The following is a 25166-nucleotide window of genomic DNA, read 5'->3' as shown; positions in this document are numbered from 1 at the left end:
ACTAATAGGGAAACTGTAGGGTAGAAATCATGAATATAATGCTTGGGTACAGCAGGGTTCAGGGTGGAGCCAATGCAGTATATGTGTTACTTCCATTGGAATTAGCATTCTATCCATGCACACACATAGTAACATCCCCGTTTTTGACATTCAGATACATTTAATATATTCAAACTGTAAGCTCAAAATCAGTAATACCACGAACAAATTATGTGTGTGTATTTATTATCACACATGTACTGTATATGCATGAGCTTGTGGTTATTATTTGGTCCTCTTGGATAGTTCCCTTTGGTCTTTGACCTCCTGTGGCACACACACTGTCATGCCATCCATCCAGCTTTCCACTGTCACCTGGCAACCCAGACGTGATCTACCAATCAGAACTCAGAGTAAATAAAAGAGTGTCGTCACTTCACAGCACTGAATCCAACAGCATAATTTACACACACAAAAAAAAAAAATTGTAGTAATTATAGTTCAGAGGCTTACGTGTTGCTAACGCCATAAGCAAGATCCAGCATATCCACCTCTTCATCAACCACTGGGTCCAAACGGTTATATATGTTTTCCTCAAAGACCAAGTGACATGTAGAGCAGGCAAGCGTGCCTTCACATGCTCCTGAAACATGGGACGGGACATATTTTACTTTTCAAGCTAGCCTGAGCAGATGGACAGAGACTGGAGGATCTGGTGAGGGATAGAACATCTCCATTTGCCTGCATCTATATGTTTGGGAGTGAAATGTATTGGTACATGACATTATAGGAGAGGATCTGAGCAAATTGTTGTTCCATTGACATACAGCAGGAAGCTGAACACGATATAACCCACATTGAAAACCGGCCAAGTGGTATCTCTAATTAAATTGGCTTTCACATGCATTTTATCTTAATATAATACTACATCATATATTTTAAGTAATACTTTCCTTATCTATTTGCAGTTCATTTCCAGCTTTGTGTAAGTTATAATGTTTTTAACTGCATGCACCTGTATGTAAAGAACGCCTGGCCTCCAAGATATATAGAGTGATAATTACGCACCAAATCCACTGATGTCTAAGTTCTTGTTGATGACCACATCCAGCAAAGTCTCGCCCTCAGACACTGTCACACTGTTCTTAACCCCGTCCTGATTGACAAAGTGCACCAAGATCTTTGTGTTGGGTGAGCTTTGGGAGAAAAGAAAACATTAGCATAAAACATGTTTGAAAGGACAACAGGAGAGATATGGGAAATGTCACTGGCATTTCTTCTGCCTGATTCATCCCCCATTAGAGCCCAATAATTAGCAACGGACGCAAGGGTCCCATTGTGCGAGCCAGTGGTACTCTGAGCTGAGTGCTGCTGTGACGCCAGTGGTCTCTGCCAGAGCACAGCGCATCACTGGAAGCTCATTAGCTCTGGATGTTTTCGATTCTGGACACTTAATTTGTTTCCAACACAACATAGATGCTGTTCCGCTCATAAACCATGCCCAAACATTAACAAAGAATAACTGAGTCACAATAATTGTAACCATAACTGCCTTACGCAGAAGAATACACCACTTGTTTTGTGTTATTACTCCATGTCTCCATGCTATGTCTTGGTCATTAAAAACGCATCCTTTAAAAACCTCAATCTAATATCGAGAACATAGAGTTTCCAAGGAACTCACCAGTCATTTTGAGAGCCTGTGAAGAGTTGCGCCTGTCTACTGATCTGTCTGCGCTGCAGCACTTGGACCTGAGGTCTGTCAGGTCTTGCTTGAAAACCAGATAATGCACTCCACAGGCGAACACTCCGAACGGCGTGGAATGATTGCAGACACACATGCTTTGCCATGCTGAAGGGTTGTGTGAATGTGTGTTTTTAGCTATGTGCCTTAAAGGACACTTTGGCATTGACAAATACCAATTCAGAGCCTTGACACAAACTTACATGGACAAGGTACACACACACACACACACACACACACACACACACACACACACACACACACACACACACACACACACACACACACACACACACACACACACACACACACACACACACACACACACACACATCCTTGAAAAGTGTTTGACCTTCACTTTTGGATGGATAACAAACAGAAAACTATGTATGTAGATGTGCACACACACTGCATAAACAATCTATTCCTCATTCATTGGCTTAACATGCAGTGAAGTCATAGGGAAACGCTTTGAAAGACAATTACAGACAAATAGAAAGAGAGGAAGAGACAGAGAGACAGAGAGAGAAAGAGAGAGAGAGAGCGAGAGAGGCATACAGTACACCACCAAAACACAGATGACCTCTGTTCATCTATGTACAAATCTCTTTCTCTCTTTCTGTCTGTATTTGTTTTTCAATGCATTTGCTTACGTCATTGAATGTTCAGGCAAACAATGAATTAGATAAAAATCTATTTGGTTTCATTTAGCTATTAATAGTCATTCACAGCTCTCATGATTTATAATTTAATTTGCCCTTTACAATATATGGTGGGGACATTTTATTATGGATTGGATATAGATTATGGTCATAGTAGAGGCCCAGGTCGAAAGTAACATTTAAACATTTACAAACAGATCATAAGAGACTTAAAGCCCATATGTGGTGACAAACAACTCACATCAGTCCTCTATCAAATACATTTCCACTTAAAGATGCAAATATAGGCCTATAATATACCTAGGTTGACAAATATATAATCATACAGCTAAATGGAGTTGCATTATGCAATACAAAGTCTGAAAAATATATATATATTTATATATACAGTGCCCTCCGCAATTATTGGCACCCTTAGTGAATGTGACCAAAACAGGCTATGAAGAAATATTTGTTTGCTGTTTATCCTCTTGGTCTTTCACTCAAAATATTCTCAAAAATCGTTTCTTCTCAAGGACGTGATCCATCTTTCCTCCACCCAATTGTCTGGCAATCACACAGTGCACAATGTGTGGATCTGTTCCTCTGGAAACGTGACTCACATCAGGACCACCCTTTGACTTCAGTCAACAAGTGTTTGATTGGAGTCTTTGGAGGATAGGGGTGAAATGTACTTTGATGGATTTTCTTGAATATAGATAGGTTATAAGTAGGATGTAGAGAATAGCAGCTAGCAGCTAGCAGCTACTAGCTCCAGTATTAGCTCCAGCTCAAGTATAAGCTTCAGTTTTTAATTCACTTTCATAGCATCTAATCACATCCAATGGTGTAAAATGAAGCTGCCCAGAAACAAATGTATCAACCTATGTGTCTCCTAAAAACAATCCACCACAGGCTTCCCTTAACTCTTACACCTTATACTAACCCTGTTCAGTACACTAGCCGTGCATAAGCCTTCATTTCACCAGCCAATCCACTAAGGCCACCATCTCTCCTTGATGCCCGAAGATAACATTCTCCCCCCATCAACCCTGGTTTCTGGGTCTGCCCTAGCAGAGGTTACAATAGGCTAATTCTATTGAACAGCTATAGCAGATACTTCAGTTTGCAAGGAAACCATGATCAAACTACTGCCCACATCCCAAGGATCAATTCAAGGCCAAACATGAATGTATCATTCAAATACATTTGCACTTACTTGGAAATCAAAAACCTCTTGAGATTCCCTCTGTGACAATGGGGAATAAGGCTGAAACAATCTAGCAGATCTTAAAGTCTAGGATCTGCTTGATTGTTTCAGCCTTACCCCCCATTGTCACAGAGGGAATCTCAAGAGGTTTTTAATTTAAGGAATGCAGCATGTGGCAACTGGTTTAACTGTGCCCAGGCTATAGGGTGCCTAATAGCAGCCAATGCATAGGGGTTGCTGTGAAAACAAACAGTCCAGGTTGAGAAGCTGTGGTGTGAATGCTACCTTTTGACCCCCTGGCTAAACACTGAATGATTTATTCCAGAACATGGATATTCTCAGAATGAATTCTGCCTTACAACGTCAAAAAGAAGATTCCAGAAGAGAAAGCCATTGTCAGCATTTAAACTGAACCATAGTATTCTAGTGAAACTCAGACAGCACAGAACAGCTCATGACACTAAATCATTTTTCTTATTTTCAACATAGACTGATTTTCCAACCCATTTTTCGCTTTCCTGTCTAACTCTTCCATTAGGCTCTAGGCAGACAAAAACTATCATCCTGGAATTATCTCATTTTAGTTCTATTGACAAACAAAATATCATACCATGAAATCACCTGATGGATATTTGCAATTTAAAAAAGAACATGTAAGCAAATAAGTCAGGGAACAGATACTGCAGTAAACAGAAAGTTTCCTTTCAGTTGGCATGAAACAGAATTTTCTAGCAGATAAAGTATCATACAAGGCTTCATTGCAGCCTTGAGATGAGCATAGCCGTCCATCATGCCTCTTACTCCCCTCTGAGTTTAAGGCCATCTTGATAAGGCGGATGCTTGTCTCTCAGTCTAGCTCCAGTTCGAAGCTATCGTTACGTAGAGTCCAGGTGTAATTCCTTCTGCCCATTTTTTCTCAAGGACGGAGAAGGATGCAGAAGTATATTGAGGCCTTAAGAGGAGAAATGTGAGGAACATTTGACCGAGAGCTTTAAAATCATAGTCCTCCATTATGGCATGCCATTCTGAGTACATTGATTGAGATTGCATCTAGTTACAAGGTTATACTAAATCCCTTATATACTGGCCAAGAACACATACCTTTGTAAACTTTTGGAAATAATACATTTGTGAAATGAGTTATACTACAGCATAATGTATTACACAGATATTTTACGCAGGATAAATATTTAAAATATTCCAGTTAAAATGACCTATTAATGATCAAAAACAGCAGTTTCATGATCCAAGTGTCTGGATGAAATCATCTCATCAAATACAAGTCGTGGTATTTAGCCTCATCAACCTCCTACATGGACTGATATAGATACTTAATTAAAATGAAGACCTAATTAAATGAGTAGAGGCATCTTTGCACATTCTTCTTCAGAATTGAATACGATAGAGTAATTTTCATTCAGTTCTGCCTTATGGAGGGGTGCCATTTTGAAGCATCTCTTTTTGGGAGGATATTTAATCCTAGTCATGAAAGACAATAATCTAATCTAAAGTTATAACGGGAGAAGTTATTCCACTTAAAACTGGCAAGTACAAGCAAGTTAAAGAAGGATCTTGTGTTGCAAAGAAGTTTAGTTTGTTAGTTGAGGTTCTGGCTCTAAAGGAGCAAGTAGTCTACTTAATGCTTAATTCATGAAAGCATTCATAACAGCAAGCCACCATGGTCTAGCATCTCTCACACATTTGTCCTCAAGACTCCTCATCACTTTGATGGTGTAAGAACCACCCCCATTTTGTGTAGCAAAGATTAAAAAATAAAAAAACATATCTCAACATCAAACATTTTAAACTAAAATTTTTATTGACAATTGAAATAAAGACTTATCAAGCAGCCACCATTTATGTTTTGCTGAGGACAAGGCACTGTCTGGTGATGAATTCAGAAAGTCTGGATCCACCCATCTTATTTTTCAAAAGGAGCTAAAATGATCTTACAGTGAAGAGTTATCCGTCTGAAACATTGCAACGACAATTCATCTCATATAGTCCAATAAGAATGAAATAAATTTGGACAGGCCTTTAATCAAATGAGGCAAAAGGCCACACATCAAAGATATTTTGCAACATAAAAAAAAGAAAAAACTCCTACTTATGGTACTTTAACCCCTACTTAGCCAGGCTATGTGCCACAGCAAATATGCTTTTTGAGAAATATCGCCCACAAACTATAGGTAGAGAATTGTGCAAATCCATTTCTGAGCATAAATTCAGGTGGATCTCACATGATAATACTGCAGGGGCACTCAAAAAATAGTATAATACCACACAAAACGGTTCTTCATCTTTGAAAGCTTTAAAAATACATTACAACTAGAAAAATGAATCAAAATACAGTTTGATGATTGCTTTGTTTTCCGGTATATGATTTCTTTTCAGAAACCTCACATCTACAGACCTGCTTGCAGCGGATGACTTGTAGAGTAAATCAAGAGTGGTGGCAAGATGCTCAGTTGAGTGCTTTACTGCCCTTTAATTTCAAAGTCTGCGTGCAAATTTACAGACCAAATTGGTCAGAAAATGGTTCTCTGATCAAGTGACATGCCTGTGCATATTCAACAAGCAATCAATCACATGTCTACATGTTTTTTGGCATTTGAATGAGACTTGGCACTTGAAATTCACAAAAAGTTTTTTTTTTTTTTTTTAAGATGTCCATCTGGTAGCGTATTCCAGACCCTGAACTGAACAGAAAAAAATAATCAGGTTTGGAATCATTCCCTCTTGCAGGGGAATGAAAGCTTAAAAGCACCCCTTTTCCCTTCTGCACATCGCACCTCCGAACCGTTTGCAAGAATATAACATTATGGAGAAAAAAAACACTGAAAAAAATAGCAAGCTAAGTTGTCTCCCTTATCTTAAAAGCAGTGTTCAACATTCTTAAAATAAAATAAAAAATCAAATCACATTCACTTCTTCTCAATACACGAATCATTTCTTTTCTTTGAATGGTGTTTGTATGTGTTGTGCTTTGAAATGCAGTCCTAAATGTAAGGGAGCTGAGTTGAGGGGGTAAAATTGCAGTCCGCAGTTGAGTGGGGTCAGGGTGAGTAAATAGGCAAGTGTGCCCCCTGTAGGCCACCGAAGGCGATCACATGCATTCAAACTCGTCGATGCGCTGCTTGGTGTTGCCGGAGCGGATCTGCCTCAGGGTCTTGTACTTGTCGCGCCCCGCTTTGACGTTCTCTGCGTGGATCATGTCGTTCGCCGTCTTCTTGGTCTCGTCGCGGGCGTTAGCCAACTCTGAGCTCAGGGCCTGTGGGGGAAGAAAATACCAGTTAATGAGTGTCTTCGCATGTCTGAACATGTACTTGTGCAACTGCACAAGCAAGAATGCATTGTGTATGTGTGTGTTGGTGAGGTCTGTCGTTCAAGCATCAGCATTTAAATAAATGTGAAATGAAAATATGATATGCATTCTTGGGTTGATTTAATTTAAACCATATGTGAAGGTACAAAATGTGTGACTTTTGTGAGTCTGTTAAATGTGAACTGTTCATGATATGCATGCACTGTATGTATGGTGTGTGTGTGTGTGTGTGTGTGTGTATGTGTGTGTGTGTGTGTGTGTGTGTGTCTGTGCACTCCCTCACCAGAAGGTGCTTCTGCATTTTCTCGTTCTTCTCGGCCTCGGTCATGCGCTCCTCCTCGCTGCGGTCCATGTACAGGGCGGCGTCGCTGAACTCAGCGCTGGCCTCGTTGTTCTCCTCGTCGTTGTTCTCGTCGTGCTCGTCCTCCGGCTGCACCGTCTCCTGCACGTGAGCCGTCATCACCTGATTCCGCAGCTCCTCTTTGGTCTTCTCAAGGTCCTCCTGTACCATGGTGGCCTACAGAGGACACAGTGAAGCAGAAGAATAGGGGCTCAACGACAAGCAGGAAAGTGCATAGTGGCTGCAGACATGAAAACGCCTAACCTCGCTTTCTTCATCTGATAAGTGTTGGAGACAGGGTGCTTCCTCTGGATGTTCTTAGTATCACAACCTTCCAAAACTGTGAGTACAACCAGCGGGGTGTGAATTCAGCGAGCCCAGTGCCTTGGCAGGAGTAATTAAAAAAAAAAGAAGAACCCAAAAAAAACAAAAGGCCTTGTCTATTCTAGAAACTTTGACATCTCCCATGGCAAAGCACTCACCTCAGTAGGGCTATTCTTTTTTTTAGGGAGGGGGCAGGTGGGGGTGAGCCGCTGATCAGCTACATTTCAAACCAGTGAGTGGTACTCACTAAGGGTCAGGTTGGTGTGTACTGTGTATGTGTGTGTGGGGGGGCTCTGGTGCTGCCTTGTGCCTGGCATCACACTCCATCGTCTAGTGTTAGACTAATGGAAGTTGGGGAGACCTTGCCAATGTAGACAAAATTTGCTTCGCTCTGTGCACAGACACACACAGTCTGTCAGCCAGAGTCCTGCTGATACACCTTGATGCCCCAGCAGTATGTTTGGATGCCTGCTTCATCAAGGGCAACAGAGAAAGCCACAGAATGAGATGACTAATAAGAATTTCCAATAAATGAGCACAAACACCTACGAAAAGTGTACACACTACCCAGACCCACACATTCGAAAACGTCCCTTCCAGTAAAGCACACCGCTATATGGTGTTTTCTTTACAATATCCATCGATTACAGCCCTTAGGGGTACATGTAATGAAGTCTAAAAATATTCAAATAGGTTTCCAAATCACAGGAGGTGACTTGCTGTAAAAACAGTACAGAAATTAAACAATATGTGTGCTCCCACCTTCGTTTGCCATTCTGTTGCCTCGTCCTCCTTCTTCTGCTTGGCGTCCTCCAGCAAGGAGATCTTAGAGGTGAGCTCTGCCAGCTCAGTAGCCTAAAGACACACACACACACACACACACACACACACACACACACACACACACACATACAGGCACGCACAGACACACAAACACACACAATTAAATATCTCAGACAAAGCACACTTAATGTTACTATTTCAGCAGTAAAACATTGCATTTTCAAAAACTGTCCTGCTTAGGTAGTGGCTCTGTGTGTATGTGTGTGCGCACGCATGTATGTGTATGTATGCCTTTACTTCCACACAGCTAACTCATAATTAGTCCATAGCTATCTCTGGAGTCTCAAGTTATATGGTGTATTTTGTTTCAACAATAGTCCAGCAACTCAAAGCGCTAACCAGACTTTGTGAGATAAGAGTACATGTGTCCTTTTTTGTTTCACTTCAAGCCCTGTGAACGCAGAGAATGACTTTTTCTGGTCTGGTCACCCTTCCAGCTTCGTACATTCTTTACCTTTTAGGGACCTATGATGACAACCAATATAACTGTCAAGACAGATTTTAAGAACCCAACTTTAAAGGCCTTTCTGATGCCATGAACAAGGCGACGACTTGCATTTTAATTTCTTTTAAAATGAAGGCTGTCATGTCATTTGCAATAACACATGGCTATGCTGATTTTGTTCAACATCCCAAAAAATAAAGCTAGGAATTTTGAAACGTTACATATAGTTGATGTTTTAAGTCTGACTATATCTTATAGCCGTAATTCAGTCTTTACAATAAAGAAGATTAGACTCCACTGTAATAACTAGACCTTGTTTGTTTATTTCTTCAGTGACAACTGTATGCATGTGTGTGTGTGTGTGTGTGGTGTGTGTGTATATGTGTTCTGCATGCGTGTGTAGGTGGCTTTGTGTGTATATGTGATCTCTGCATGTGTGTGTGTGTGTGTGTGTGTGTGTGTCTGTGTCTGTGTAGGTGGCTTTGTGTGTATATGTTCTGTGTGTGTTTGTGTTCTCTGCATGTGTTAGTGTGTGTGACTGTGTGTGACTGTGTGTGTGTGTGTGTGTGTGTGTGTGTGTGTGTGTGTGTGTGTGTGTGTGTTTGTGTCTCGCATGGAGGCTCACCAGGTGTTCCTGGTTCTTCATCTGGTTCTCTGCCTGCTGCAGCAGCGTTGTTCTGGCCTCCTCGGCTGTCCTCTTGTCCTTCTCCAGGCGCTCGGCCTCCTCCTGGGCGCGCTTACGTTCATGCTCCAGCTCCAGGGCCCGCTTGGTCTGCTCCTCAAGCTCTGCAGGGTAGAGGCACACACACATACACACACACACACAAACAGAGAGAGAGAGACAGAGAGAAAGAGAGAGAGAGAGTATTCATTTATCCAAAGTTGTCTTCAAGTGTACAGCTGTACTGTGTAGAACTAATCCAACAGAGAATGTATGCCTGTCCTCTCGTACCTTGCTGAGCTTTCTTTGTCTGCTCTTCAATCTGTTTCAGTCGATCCATCAGCTCCTCCTTCTCCTTTTCAATCTTTTCCTTTTCCTTTTCAGCCTGCTCTCTCTTCTTCTTCTCATTCTCCAATAATGCCCTGAGGTGGGGTGGGGTTAAAAGGACATGGATGAGTCCTCTAATCCAGGTTAATAGCTCTCCATAAACATCATACACACCAGAGACACCTCTGGTCATTCTATGGCAAGGCCATTAAGCCACATCAATGGCAAGGCCATTAAGCCACATTAATTGACACATCCATGTTGCCACACTTACGGCTACCCATGCTAGAAGACTATGATACACACACACACACACACACACCAGACACACCTCTGGTCATTCTACTGGCGAGGCGGCCATGACTAAGCCACATTAATACACACATCCATGTTGCCACGCCTACACAAACTCTGAGGGTTATGGTTATCCATGCTAAAAAAGGTATGCTACACACACACACACACACACACACACACACACACACACACACACACACACACACACACACACACACACACACACACACAACACAAACACACGCGCGCGCACGCACACACACACACACACACACACCTTTCCATTTTCTTGTGATTCTTCTCCTCCCTGGCCTGAGCCTTCATCTGCTGCACCTCAATGGTGTCGGGTTTGCGCCTGCGCATGTACAGCTCATGGTTGCCCATACACAGAGCCAGGATGCGCTTGTTGATGCGCAGACGTGGCGCATAGAAAACAAAGTCCTGCACACAGACAGGAAGGCCAGAATGAAGTATGTACCGATACATACTGTGACAAATTATCAGCAGCCGATGACAGAATGTAAACAGACAGACTGCTGTCATCTTGGGACTGCACATACCGGCGCTTTCTTGTCAATGGGTTTGATGACAAACTTCTTGTCGTTGAAGGAAATGTTCCTGATCTCACTCCATGGGAATCCGATTTTGGGCGTCATCCTGCAGAGGGAAACACAAACACAAGAGGGTCAAGCACTTCCTCTGCTGTACGTGACTGCACTGTGAAACCATGGAGACCACTGGAGAGAGTGAAAAGGAATAATGGGAAAGAATGGCTCAACTGTTTCAAATCAACATCAGAGATTTGCGGTTCACTTTTACTGTGATAAAATGGCGTATTCCAAACATGTTTTAAGTGTTATTTAGGGCAGGGGTTTTCAACCGGTGGTATTGCAGGGGGTCCGCGATTTAAAAAAAATAAAACATTACAAAAAATTGCTTTGATATTTCAACACATTTCCAGATTACTCTTGAAAATGTCTGAAAAAAGAAAAATATGTCTAAAATAATATAAAGGTGATTCACGCTGACAGAATGTAGCCTTGCACCTATCCAGTCTATGGTAGCCTGTGCTAAGTTCTGGATAAGTTGTCAGACCGAATTTCCAGAGCTTGCTGCAAAAGCAATGAGGTGTATTTTGCAAACTTTCAAACTACCTGTGTGAGAGCATTTTTTTTTAAAGAATAAGTACAGGGCAAGAGAATGATATGACACTGTCGCTGTCTACCATTTCGCCACGAGTAGACAGGCTGTGTGGACTTCACCTTGCCCAGATATTACACTGACACGTCTCCCCTCTCCCCACACATGCACGAACAAACGCACACAGGCGAGCGCGCAGGCACATCAGTGGGCCGCGGATTACTTTCTAGTCAGAATGGTGGTCCCTGGGACAAAACCAGTTGAAAACCCCTGATTTAGGGGGGTACTGTTCCACCTGCCCCCAAACTATTAGAGCTTCTGGTGAAGGAGAAGCAAATAAATACAAATATTAAATGCATAAATAATAAATAAATAATAAATTAAACCCTTTTTAGGGTTTACATAGTGTTTTCCATGAACACAGAAAAAGTCCTGGAAGAATGTTCAGCCATACAGTCAAACTTAGAAGGGGCTTTAAGAAAAAAAGGGTGTGGTAGAGTGCTAAATAGGCTCACTTGTCATTCTGCTCATAAATGTTCAGGCCCAGGGCGTCCACACCCAGCCACAGCTCGGAGCCCTTCTTGTTCTTGATGCTGAAGTAGTTCACGCCGTACATCTCCAGATCCTGGGCGATCTTCAGATACTCCATCATGGCATCCTCTCTGAGCGACACAGATGCAGAGCGTACCTCACCACAAAATATTAAACTCAAAGAACTCCCATAACCTGGAAGCCCACCATCCCCCCACCCCACCCCAGTTCCAGATGGCTGAAGTCACTGCTTGGCCTGGGCCGTTGGTAGGGGAAAATAGGGTTGAGGGTGCCAGAGTCAAAACACTCACAGGAAAAATAACAGGGCTTTATCAAGTGGCTTGGTACACTAGCTCGGCCTGTTCCGCCCGTGCCTATGAAGGGTGTTATATCACTGTGCATTGACAAAAGACACCAGGCAAGATAGCACAGGGGAGAACGGAAATGATGTGGTGCGAGCCTGGACAACTGGGTGAGAATAAGTGTGATCTGAGGAAGAAACAACATCACAGCGTGTGCGTGTGCGTGTGTGTGTGTATGTGTGTGAACCCCCCCCCTTCTCTTGTTTGCCTAGTGCTTGAGTACTTTGCTCTACAGTGCGAGTATTTCACTCGCATATGCGCCTAAAAATAGGTACGTGCGAACTTGAAAAATTATTTACGAGCACAGTGTGCGAGTGACAGACAGTTGTCAATACAGCGCCAAAAAGTGAAGCATTCCATTGATTTCACATGGAAACAAGTGACAGGGTTGCGACTGATGTGAACATATCAAGATGACGCGCTTAACTTCCTGCAAATGAGAGCGACGATTCGCAACCAATGGGCCAGAGCCATATAAAAAGAGAGTACCGTAAATCCTCAAATAGTGGCTGGGGCTTGTATTTACTTAGGCTGCACAGCGCACCGGCCTTTATTTGGGGCAGGACTTTATTTCTTACTTATCTTCTGTTATAGAATTGAATTATTTAAATAATGGGCATAATTGCAGTAGGCTATGGAATTCATTGCATATGCGTTCAACACTTCCTGCACATCGCGTAACGCTTTAGGTCGGGGTGTCAACGTAAAAAATAAACATCGGAGTTATGGTCTCCACTGTCAGTCACGGAGGAAAAGATTTCCAAAGCCTTGAATTAAATCATTTTTCTAGACACTATTATGCTTATCGCGGACTGAAAACATTTATTCAACGAGCTGGTTTGATATCCAGCCTAATTTTCTTTCTACCTCCACCTGCTAGTCGTAGCCTATCGCATTCCTCTCGGGTCAATGTCAAACTTCTTTGCTGCTTTTTCTCCCGAATGTTCTTCAGCAATCAGCATACACCATCTCTTTGAATTTAATATAAAAGTTACGTAAGTCTACAACTGCTTTATGATCCCTTCTGGAAAAAGTAACCTAGCCAACTAAAACGTTACAGATAAACAACAGTAGGCTATACGATACGTGCATTTAGGCTAAACATTCGCCTAGTAGTCCTACGTGGGGAAATTTCTTTTTTTTTTTATTGCAAACAGCCCATGAGATTAGCCAACAATATTATATAATATAAATATTAAACATGAGGAGAACATGTATTCTCATATATTTGAATGATAATTCTGTTAATCAAGTATTGCCTTAAATTATTATTTACATTGATTTAATTGGAATTCAGCTGTAGGCATGAGATCTGTATCTTGGAGACTAATTGCATCCACAATTTGGTACTGCAAGCTAGACTACTATGCAGTAGACACAACACAGGAGGTCCCTGGGCCTGAGAAGGGAAGGGAAGGAGTTTAATGTGGCTATAATATGGAATTTTAAATGTGCCTAAAACTAGACAAAATTGTAATGAGTTTTCGAAAACTAGACTGAAACTAAGAAGGATAACTATGACTAAATGTGACTAAAACTAATATGCATTTTTGTCTTAAGACTGAATCTAAAATATATGCCAAAATGAACACGGAGATAGGGGACCCCATCATCTGCAATTAATTGTTGCTAGCTCTAATCAGATGTACTAACTAGGCTTATAAGAGAAGACTAACTTTGTATGCCAACGAACACCAATAACTAGAACTAATTTGACAGACTATAAACCAATGTGATACACGTGCTCTCTAGCTATACAGTAAAAGTGTTGCTTACGTTAGATACTGAATAATTTGATCAATTTACCAGCTAAATTGCTTTGGAATAACTGAACATGAATGGGGTTAAAAGTTGGAAAATACAATGTTTGGAACTATAGGTCGCAAATGAGTATGACATGCTTTGCTTCCGTGTAAAAAAACCCTGCTGTGCTCCTAAATTTCTTTGTGTGCTCCTACATTTTTTCATTTAGGAGCACATGTGCTCCTTGGGAAAAACCTTAGCGTAGAGCCCTGTTTGAGTACGTTTGGATTTTTTGATTTATGTTGTTTTGTTTTATATACATGTTTGGGGACAATGAAGAGAATCCCCAAGTAAAATGAATAAGTGTTTATTTCTATAAGAAAGCCTGCACCATTTTTTCCTGACTTCCCCACCGACTCCAGTCAGCCCACATCTCATAAACGCGCATGTGTGTGTCTGTGTGTCTCTGTGTGTGTGTGTGTTTTACCTGAGCATGCCCTTGTGTTCTTCATGCCAGACCTGAATCCTCTCCTCCCACTGTTCCTTGTTCAATTTGTGTTGCTCCAGAACCCTGCAAAAATCATATCATATCATTCCCTTACTGTTTTTACATGCAAACTATTTACACACCTGGCATTACATTAGGAACCAAATATACCTGACTTGCATCATGTTAAATAACCCGAATGTGATGAAGTGTGCGAATGATATGTGGTAGCATGTAAGATACAGTAGTATGCCTAGGTGTTTCATATAACAGTAAAAAGTCCATTTATACATTCCTGCATGCTGACTGTCAATTATTAATCCCAAATAAATGTCTGCAGTCTGAGCACACACACCTCTGTGGGAGCAACTTGTCCCCAGACAGATATCCTGTACAGTGAGCGTCTTTGTTGTAGTCGGCATATTTGGCCTGCACGGCGTAGGAGGCCAGCAGCACAGCTGTTTCTGGTGGGCAATAGATGTCATCATTCAGGATGGCCTCTTTGACCTGGGGGACGGTGCACAGTCTTATCAGCGCCACACAAACTCAACCCCGACTGTTTCGCTACAGCGACCACAACCTTTACACGACCTCTGCCAACTCCACCCCGACAGCACACCCCACCACACCCAGGAAACAAAAGACAGCTACCTGCTAGCCACATACCCAAAATACACAGCTCCCTATAACCAAACACACCCAAAACAAAATGGCACTAAAGTAAGTATTGGAATATCTTTTCAATTTGTCTAAGTAGAAAACTTTGGTTACAAAACAACCAGATCTTGCAAGATTTTGAAAAATCCACGCTACACACTACAAACTAAACACGTATAGCATATTAATTGTCCATGCTGACATTGACAGCACTCTATACAGCGCTTTGGTTACAACATTGATACATCTTATATATATATAATATAATCTTATATATATAATAACATAATTATGATAATAATAATAAGAATCTTATATATAATCTTATAACTATAATTATAAATACTATATAATAACACAGCAGCTAAAACACACCTGCAAAAAGAAAAGTCTTTGGGTGGCCTCCTGGATTAGTTCTTCAGAGACATCCTCAGGGAAAAACTTGGCCCGAAATTTGAACAGCAACGGGCTCTCCTTCCGCACGTCCTGGGCCGTGACCTAGGGGTTCGGGGTTACGTGACAAAACAGCGTTAGCAATGTTGAATCTTCACATAGCCCTCAGCCTTGATGCCTGTCACATCTGTCTTCCAAAGTCAAAGAGTAATGTGAAGCCTGCATTAGCCCTCTCAGAGATGATTGCTTGTTTTGAGTATGTGACCACTGGTGAGGAGCCACCCAGATTTAATGAAATCAACCCCCTGCTCAAATGAAGGAGTACAGTAACTCCTAATAAGACAGTTTACACATGCGCTTTGATGTGAAACTGGAATTTCAACAATATGGCAGTAAAACATGCTGTGGTGAAACCTAACAAAGATGACATTTTTATCCGAGAGGTTTCCCAGATTTATTAAACTCCAAAGGGACTGTGACAACCATGACTCATGGGCGTGTTTGACTGTTTCAGTAAAACGCTTCCTCACCTTCTTGTTAAGCTTCAGCCAGGTTGAAAAGCCCTTGGTGTCCTGATACTGCAGCCCAAAAAACCACACCTCACGCAGACCAATGGTCTTCACCACCTAAAACAGACATAAACCACAGACACAGACATTAAACAAACATATAAGCATATACAACCCTTAAGTAACATACAAAAGTTGTATACAGGCAAGTGCAATATTTAAGGAGCAGCACTAGTTGCAGTTGGGTTGCGTTTTTTGTCGATTATTATTAGAATAATGGCGTGATCAAATTGTCATTTTAGCGATCTTAGCCTTATCATTAAAACTGATGCTCAAGCCCTTTCCTCAATGTACCTTTAATCAAGTATCGCTTCAAATTCAATCTGACAGCAGGGATGATCTAATTAGTGTGATTTTCCTCCCAGCAGTGGTTCAGGTTTGCGAAGTGCTTTGCTGCTCCCTTCCTCCATCATTTCTTTACCAACCCTACTCATAAGTGAAGAATCTATCAGCCACGTCACTACAGGGGGTGAGGTGGCCACCAGGCACATATTCAAGTCCATTTACCTTTCGGTCTGGTGCTACTTTACAAAATTATGTTATATTTCTGTCATTGGGTCTAGTTTTAAAAGAGGTAAGGGCTGAATAACTAACTTTTACATTTTGAATTACGCCATTCTAGCTATTACACCATTAAAGCATTCTTCAGAGTAGGAGAAAAAGAGAGAAAAAGTTAAGAGCATGATATTCCCTCTTCTGACATAGGAGACTTGATTAGCTAAGTGGTCATTTAATGGGGAGTAGGGAAATAGCCAGTTTCTCCAGCATATGAAACTGTGAGCATGGCTTCAGAGCTGAATCCTGGTAAACCCTAGACATACCAAACACATGAATACACACAACAATGATAATCACAGTGGCAGCCTAATTACTCCTCATGTCATTCTCGCTTTTTAGTGCAGGCATGTGAACACACCCCCACACACACATATCCACACACACACACACACACACACACACACACAAATCCCCAGTGATAATGACCACCTAGTTGCAGGAGAGAATGACTCTCATAAGTGAATCTGTGTAAAAATAGAATTAAAAGATACCTGATCAAAGAGCTGTTTGCCTGTGGTGTTTGGCTGAATGGCAAACTCTAGCTCCGCATCCATTGTGGTCACACGCACGCTGATCTGTAAGAGAAGAACAAGAGGATACATGAGAGATTTAAACAGCAAACAAGCACCACAAAAAAAAAGCTTTTTTTATGATTTTATAACTTTTCGTTAAAAACTGAGAAAGCTTGCTGTATATTAGAGATTGTTGGCTTGACAAAGGTCATCAAGCTAGTTCATGTTTTTAGCTGTGTTGGTAGCTAACAAACCTTGTTTACAGCTGGCTAAATATGTTGGCCATGTCCGAAGGGAGATACCCTCGTTGTGAAAGATGTAAAAGAGGAGAAAACAGATGTAAAAGAATGCAGTTCTGATCTTTTTAGTTCAAGCTAATTTAGGCTTGTTGCTGGGATTGAGTTGCCATAGAGATTAAGCCTGCTGTTGAGGCTGTTGTCCCTACTGCAGCATTGTTCGCCCCCACAGGTGCTGTGACTGTTTACCCTTTGAAATTTTACCTAAATTACTTTTGTCACCTTGGCTACAAATTCAGCTTACCATACCCCCTATGCACTATTATATATCTGTGCGTCAAATGGATGTTCATCCATTTTGCAGTGCAAATGTCAATCCCCTAGTGGTAACAAACACACAGGGTTAAATGGATTTAAATGGAAAGCGTAAAAGGAGTGGGAGGTTTGGACAGACTGGTACACTCAGCCACGAGGGAAGGATGATTGATTATGCTGTGGAACTTTGGTTAAGAGATAAAACAATTGAAGGAAACACAACAAAATCCTGGACAGAGGGACCATACTAGCACTATGCTAGTGTCTGCTTTAGGGAGAAGGTAGGGAAAGATAGATTGATTTGCGGGGGGGAGGTCAACAAATAAGGAACCAAAATCTTTTCTGGAGAACATGCCACTACAAACAATTGCACTGCTGTTAACTCTGAAAGACTGAAGAAAAATCAATCCATGACTGTTGTAGCTATACTTCAGAGTTCCTGTGATTTCTCTCTCTCCCCCTCACTCTGTCTCTCTCTCTCTCTCTTACTACAGGAAGTTGCCACATCCTTTCGACCTCGTCAGACTGCCTCTTTTGAGCTGACATCCTGTAAGCCATGCATCTCTCATTCTATCAGAGCAGACAAGAAGCCATTTTAGAGCAGCCTATAGTTTTAACACAACTCTTACTTACTCCTGCACTGCATGGAGCGTTTCTGGCATTTAATCACTAATTCTGCCTAATCATCGAAGAACTTGTGTGTGTATATTTATATGTGTGCATATACAATTTAAGTCCTCAATCTAATTATGAGAGTATTTTTGTATGCATATTGTATATTTGCCTTTTATTGTACTTGAGCATGCTGCACTCTCCATTTTGTATGTCTGATGTGTGTGCTTGTGTTTGTTTGTGTGTGTGTGTGTGTGTGTGTGTGTGTGTGTGTGTGTGTGTGTGTGTGTGTGTGTGTGTGTGTGTGTGTGTGTGTGTGTGTGTGTGTGTGTGTGTGTGCGTGCGTGTATGTGTGTGTGTGTGTTTGTGTGTGTGAGGAGGGGGCAGTAAATAGCTGAGCCGGGCAGAGGCCACCCCCTCCTGTTGGAACCACAATGCAGTGCTTTATTCACCAGCTGTGATGCTGATTAGCGCCCGCGTTCTTTCCCCTTTGTGTAAGCAGGGCCTCTCTGTCGCGCTCTCTCTCTCTCTTTCTCTCCTTCTCTCCCTGTTTCCCTATTTCTCTTTCTCCTCCTCCACCCCCTTCTCTTTGTCATCATTCCTAAGACCCAGTCAGATTTTAAATTATTTCTAAGCCACATATAGATAACGGCACAACAAATGTGTTTTTTCATTTTCGAATCTCACTTGGCCTGACCAATTTTACTTGTCACCATTCACCTGTAGTTACAATGTAAGTCAGTGTATGTTTGTGTGTGTGTGTGTGTGTGAGAGAGAGAGAGAGAGAGAGAGAGAGAGAGAGAGTTTAATTAAATGTATGTCACGGCTATGCTGCCACCAAATTAGCTACTTATACAATATCAAATATCCTGACATGTATAAAGACCAGAGGCTGGAGACTAGAATCCATGCCTAATAAAGTTATCTGCATTTGAACAAATTGACACAGTTTACTTGACACATCAGCAAGGATCTACACTAAAGCTTCATAATGTGTAACAGACTTTCTGGGATCCACTCCAGTGCAGTAAGTGATTCATAATGGGCTTTGGCCATCCTGACTAACGCTATTTCGACAGGGTTGCATCAGATTTTTGGACGGACAGCACTATTACTCATTTCCCTAGAAAAGATCACTTGTCCGTGGTGAGCCAGCCAGTGAGCAGTTTTTTTCCATTTCTGTTAAGCCCTGATACTTTTTCCACAACACCCATTTCTCTCATTCCTCATCTCCAAAGCCCTTTTCATCATTGAAACCTGTAACATTGTATCTGCTTCATTTGGCCTTCTGGCAACCCGTCAGAGAGCGGGTTAAAAAAGTGACTCTTCGGGGTAAAAATAGTTCATGGCGGCATGAAAAAGGAACCAAGAATGCACAGTTCTGTCGAGCAAGGGTGTGTCCCTCAAGCGCTGAACGCCGCGTGTTTTGCCATTTCTATTTTAAGAACAATTGCTCAGCCCTCGACTGCAGTTCCAGGGCCTCAGAGGATGACGGGGGCTGTTTCCATTTCGAATCCTTAAACACTAAACCTCACCTTTCCTCCTCAAGCCCGGCCGTCATCACCTCTTAAACCGAATTGGTAAAATATGTAAAAATGTATCGTTATTGTAAAACTCTTGAATCTGTGGGTGTGCCCAGTGGATGTCTACCACGTATAGCCTACAAGATATCTTGATAAACATGATAGTGTGACTTTTCACCGTGTCATCTGTGTACTCTAGTGCGTAAGCACCAGAGGGTCCACCCTGTCCGTAAGACTGCTTCAGAAGGGAACAGAAGCACATACTTCACACAGTGGTTAACACAGAAGGCACACGCATTCTATGTCATGTATTTTGTAGCCATATACTTCAAAGGATGTTTTCATTTGCTGAATGAATCACTTTGCTGACATTTGTCTTCCAGCCCCAGCACTGTTCATTTCTGTTAAATGAGACTTTTCCTAAGGATGTTACTAACTAGTTACATCATATCAGCTCATACAAATGTTGGATGCAGAACAGACTTGCTTGTCATCTATCACATTCTCAAAAGCGGTGACAGCATCAAACTCGGACTGGAAACCGGCAAACGGTTGATACCTTGCCTTCAAACCACAATTCAACTGAGAGATCATCAAGTATACCATGACCCAAATTACATTTCCTGTCATACATTTTGGTCTTTCCGGGTCTGACTCTCAGTCTCTCTCAAAAGCACACACACAGACAAATATGATTTGTTAGCCTGAGAATTGCAGTACCCTACTGCTACCTCATGTACTTCATAAACAAAAGCACTTCAATTAAATGGGCACATGGAAAATAATCCAAACAATGATTTCTACAAAATGGCCCTTCTTCACTCCACCAGCACCATGTCTGTCTTCTCTGAGTGGCTATTAATTAGATGGGTACCACAGAAAAAAGAGTCTAAGGGCCGTATCTATACCTGGGCCTGTTCTTCCCAGGCACGACCCCTCCACCACCCTCAAAATAGCCCTCTCCACATCTTAAGTGCTTGGTCCAATCAGCCGCTTAAAATATTCCCTGCTTTCCCACAGAGCACAGGCTATATCATTAGGGGTGTCGGGACAAACTCTTCAAGCAGGGAACGAGAGAGGGAAAGAGAAATTCAGAGCATATTTGATAGCTTTAATGAAGCCTTCTGAAGAATGCCATGGGTTTTGTTATAAATACATTACTCTTTTAGCAAGGTCTGATTGGGTTCGTGGGCGAAAATGTGAGATTTGTATGCTTTTTTTAGTTTTCTTTTTCATTTCAAAGTCTGAAAAGCTGTTTTTCTATCACTGTGTTGGACACTGTAGCAGCCACACAAATTCCATTTCCCCCAGAAATCAGGATTAGTGAAAATCACTTGACTATGACCCTAAACATTCAGGCACTTAAAGAAAGAAACGGACAGAAAGTCCATCTACAGACCTTATTTTGTTCGGAAAAATATATTGTTAAATTCGATTTGCAGGCATTCTTTTCACAGTCTTATTTTTATTAGGCATGTATTTTACATGACTAAGGCTAACGCAGTTTTTTTTTAGGTCTGTGATGATAACGTTCTTAGGCTTCGCAGAAATGCACATTCCTCAATTCCATATTATATTATAATTGTGTAAACCAATCCTTTAGGTGCATGCATATGCACAAAAACATACAGCTACGCTTTATACTTTCTCGATGTGGTGACGGACATTTCAACATCAGCAGTTAAAATCTCAGTAGTAGCTGACACAGCAGATGAATATGGGAGTGAAAGTAGACACTAGACACCAAAAGAAATAAAGCAAGTTCACAAATGCTAACATGCAATGCTAACATACACATTTAAAACCATACATCTATGCATGCATTGTTTTTCAACTCCATTCCACATAGATAGAGGGAGAGAGATAAACAGAGAAAGAGAGAGAGAGAGAGAGAGAGAGAGAGAGAGAGAGAGAGAGAGAGAGAGAGAGAGAGAGCGGAGGACTCACAGCTTCTCAGTCTACAGGTGGGAAGATGCATTTTAAGTTGATGAGGCAGTTGTCCTCCATTTAGCAACAAAACTTGTTACTAACAGTGGATTGCTTTCTCCCTCACTCCTGGTACCACCTCTGGCTGGAGTTTATTACAAACAGCTAAAGTCTGAAGTGTCTGAGCCGCTGGTGGCTTTACCTCCCTTAATCCTTACACCCCCCCCACGCTCACAAACATTACTTTCCCTTGCATGCTCTTTTTCATGTTCGCAATCTAAGCATTACCTGTTGACTCAACAGGTATTTGTGGGTGCTTATTCTCACAAAGAAAGACATCAACATCATCCCGATGACAAGAATTTTTTTCCCTCTAACGTTCCAAAAAGATATATTTGTCATGGCTTAACACAAACAATTCGATGCTTACGATTTATTTTACCACAGGCTATCAAGCTGCTAATTTACCAGCTGCTGAACTCTAAATGGATGTTTAAGGCCTAGAGGCCTATGCTTAAGGGAGTTATTTGATGACTGTGGTAAACGAGAGAAAGTGAGGTGTGTGTGTGTGTGTGTGTGAGGGGGGGGGGGGGGGTCTTTTGATTTGGCTCCCAGCGTGGGAGAGAGAAGGCTGACAGGGCTAACAGAATGGGAGTATGCAAAGGACGTTGGTAAAAGGAAGGGGCGCCGGCAGTCTCTCTGAGACTCTGCAACTCCAAATAAGGCTTTAAGAGGCAGCGTCAGCCGAGCAGAGAGCCAGGAAATGGCGCCTGGGAGGAACTGACGTCAGCTCAGAAATCTTGAGTCACTAAATTAAAGATTCTTGAGAAATGGCGGCAACCAACTAAATGGGAGCTGAGCCAAGTGCTTTGCTTAAGCCCTATGTGTGACCCCATACATGACAGCTACAATACCACTTACTGTCTGGTGTCTTTTAAGATGCTTTCAGTGCCAACATATAAGTGTTCCTAAACATCTGCTTGTAAAATTAGAATGTTTAATAGGTGCGGTTACTTTTAACCAGCTACGTTGTTCCAGGGTCTATGGGCTCCACACACTCAGCCTGTCTTTCTTTCTCTCTCTTTAAAAAGCACAGTGTTGTAAATACAAAGTTACTCAATAGAAATGTATTTATCCGGATAAGTAAAATAGTTGACAGGCAGAGAAGTTTTTGCTATTTGGCAAAATTTCAGGGTATACTGCACTTTTGTTATTTTGGGGGTTTTCAAGTGTTCGTGTGTGTGAGAGAGAAAGGGGGGAGGTAAAAAGAGTTAGTGTGTGTTTCATAAAGAGAGTACTGTCTGATAAATGTTCAACTTATGCACAGAAAAAATTACATGTATTTTACTACTACGTCACTCAGGGCCTGTATTGTCAATACACGTATTTAACGCTATTTAAGCATACTTTATTTTATTGCCAGTAGGTTTCATTTGCTCAAATGTGTCACATCTCATGAAAATCATTTGGTGTCCATCAGTTGCAGTTCAAAACTATTGGTGTGCTGTTTTGTGACATGAGGCACATTCACAAAGGGCAAAAATCATAAATAGCTTTTCAGAGTGACATAAAAACTTGGCTCCCGGTGACCTTGGATCAAGACCAAATTGGTTAGACTAGTTCAGGCCTCATTTCCTGTACCTGATTTACAAATCCTGCATGTGCATACAAAACACACTAACCAGCAGCCTAGTCGGAATAAGGAAGAAATAAGCTATCCTCTTGTCAACATAAGGGGATGGAACATAAAAGATGGAAAAGAGATTTCTTAGGCTTGGGCCTGCTCTGCCATTACAAGCCACTGAAAATGGGCTGACTTGCCCTGTTTAAACAAAAAATAAACAGGCCTCCTAAACAACTGATGAGCTGATGCTCTACTAGTCCTATCAGAATTCATATGCAACATATTAATTAAAGTGGACAGGGCAGATATCACCGTTCGAGAGATTGTGTGTTGGCTGTGCTCCTGTGCGCGCTCACGCGAGAGTACCCAGTTTCACACTGCTAATTCAGCTATCACAGTTGTAAAATTGCCCGGTGCTGCACAATAAATTCCTTCCGGTGTATCACTTGTAGTAAGCAAGTGGAAATCTAGAAGTTAAGCCTAATTCATTAAGCACATTTAAATCTCGTTATGCCAGATTAGTAAACGATGAAAGACAGGCTTGCTCTGATGAAAGCCAGATTGTCCGCCATTCGCAACGCAAGAACAGACTGTAGCCGCCTTGACTCATCTCGTTCAACTTTACTATAGTGAGCCAATCACATTTGAGATAGGGGAGTTCTCATAGCCGCATAGCTTGTCACTGAGTAACGGTTTTAGGCTCACAAAACAAGCATTCTACTTTCCCAGATTATGATAGCCCTAAGGATACATTGCTAAAACGGAAACAAGAAAAGGCCTGCATTGTTACCCGCAACTCTGGCAGAGAGAAAGGCAGCATTAAAAAAAACGAATTAAATACGGATTTAACAACAACATAGCCCCTGTTATAAATATGCAATTAGTATTACAACAAAAATAAGAAAATGTACTAGGTTCTGTCAAATGACACGTAGTCAGAATGTGTTTCATAGTAGCCTATGGAAATTCTGGTTTGCCAGGCCTATTTCAGAACTTTAATCAAAGTTCGAAGGACGGTCTGCCTCGCGCATCAAAAATATACGGGCTCCCGGCTTAACCACATCAATACGACGATTTTAGAGATAAACAATAAAACTCAGGTTTAACTGACAAAACCATCATACTGCTTTCCAGATTTTTTTTTTATACTTACGGTCTTCGGCATTTTGTCAGTCTTTTCTGGTTCTGCTCACTGATGTCAGCAACTGAGGAGATACAATGGAGTCAACAAAAATAGAAACTTTTTCCCATCGGATGACTAGAAGCAGAAAAAGTCGACTATCACCACCTAAAAGTGGGAACTGAAACCCTTCCCAGAACAAACTAGCCCAAAATTTCGTTTTTTTGCTATGCTTTGTTTAACGCTGAAGTGGTAACGTTAGCCCAGAGCTTGATTTCCTGCTAACGGAACTGAGTTTGAAAACCACACCCAGACCGCTGGAGACATAGTAGAGCGGGTATCCCGCAGACTCCGCCTGTATTGTCAATGGCCCGTTATGCCTTTGTCAAACTCAGACAGAACGTGAGCGGCCCGTCACGAATTCCTCTGGATGGAGACGTGCAGAGGGGATATCCCACAGAATTCCAGACCTGACGTAATAGCCAATTCTGAGAAATGCAATTAAATACTCAACATATGTAGCCTAATCCAAAAAGCCAATAAAGTAGCTCAACTTAAATGTAACATCACACACCAAAAACAGACCTGAATAAATTAAATACAAATGATCCAGACACATTATCCAGTGGATAGGATTTCATTACAGTAAACATAAATCATTAAACAAAACATAAAAAGCGCAAGTAGCAAGTGATGTGATGTATGTGTGTTGAGATGGCTCA

General features: G+C 41.6%; 2 protein-coding genes across 2 annotated transcripts; both read right to left on the bottom strand.

The window, feature by feature from the left end:
• Nucleotides 1–264: 264 nt before the first annotated feature.
• fdx1b (ferredoxin 1b) lies at nucleotides 265–1830 on the bottom strand (the record flags this gene model as incomplete). The annotated part of the gene is made up of 4 exons (XM_080857080.1): nucleotides 265–373; nucleotides 493–622; nucleotides 1048–1175; nucleotides 1664–1830. The coding sequence occupies 4 exons, from the start codon at nucleotides 1828–1830 to the stop codon at nucleotides 265–267; spliced, it is 534 nt and encodes a 177-aa protein (XP_080713206.1).
• Nucleotides 1831–5370: 3540 nt separating this feature from the next.
• msna (moesin a) lies at nucleotides 5371–24719 on the bottom strand. Its single transcript, XM_080860371.1, has 14 exons — nucleotides 24478–24719; nucleotides 17068–17151; nucleotides 15980–16075; nucleotides 15432–15554; nucleotides 14755–14906; nucleotides 14400–14483; nucleotides 11792–11938; nucleotides 10697–10793; nucleotides 10414–10577; nucleotides 9804–9934; nucleotides 9477–9637; nucleotides 8326–8418; nucleotides 7183–7416; nucleotides 5371–6845 (listed from the first exon to the last, which is right to left on the bottom strand). The coding sequence occupies exons 1-14, from the start codon at nucleotides 24487–24489 to the stop codon at nucleotides 6681–6683; spliced, it is 1743 nt and encodes a 580-aa protein (XP_080716497.1). The 5' UTR covers nucleotides 24490–24719; the 3' UTR covers nucleotides 5371–6680.
• Between the last annotated feature and the right edge of the window lie 447 nt (nucleotides 24720–25166).

Source organism: Sprattus sprattus (assembly GCF_963457725.1).
Source record: "Sprattus sprattus genome assembly, chromosome: 1".
Classification (NCBI taxonomy): Eukaryota; Metazoa; Chordata; class Actinopteri; order Clupeiformes; family Clupeidae; genus Sprattus; species Sprattus sprattus.
The sequence above is the reverse complement of the archived record's forward strand: the minus strand, read 5'-3'. Positions and strand labels throughout refer to the sequence as shown.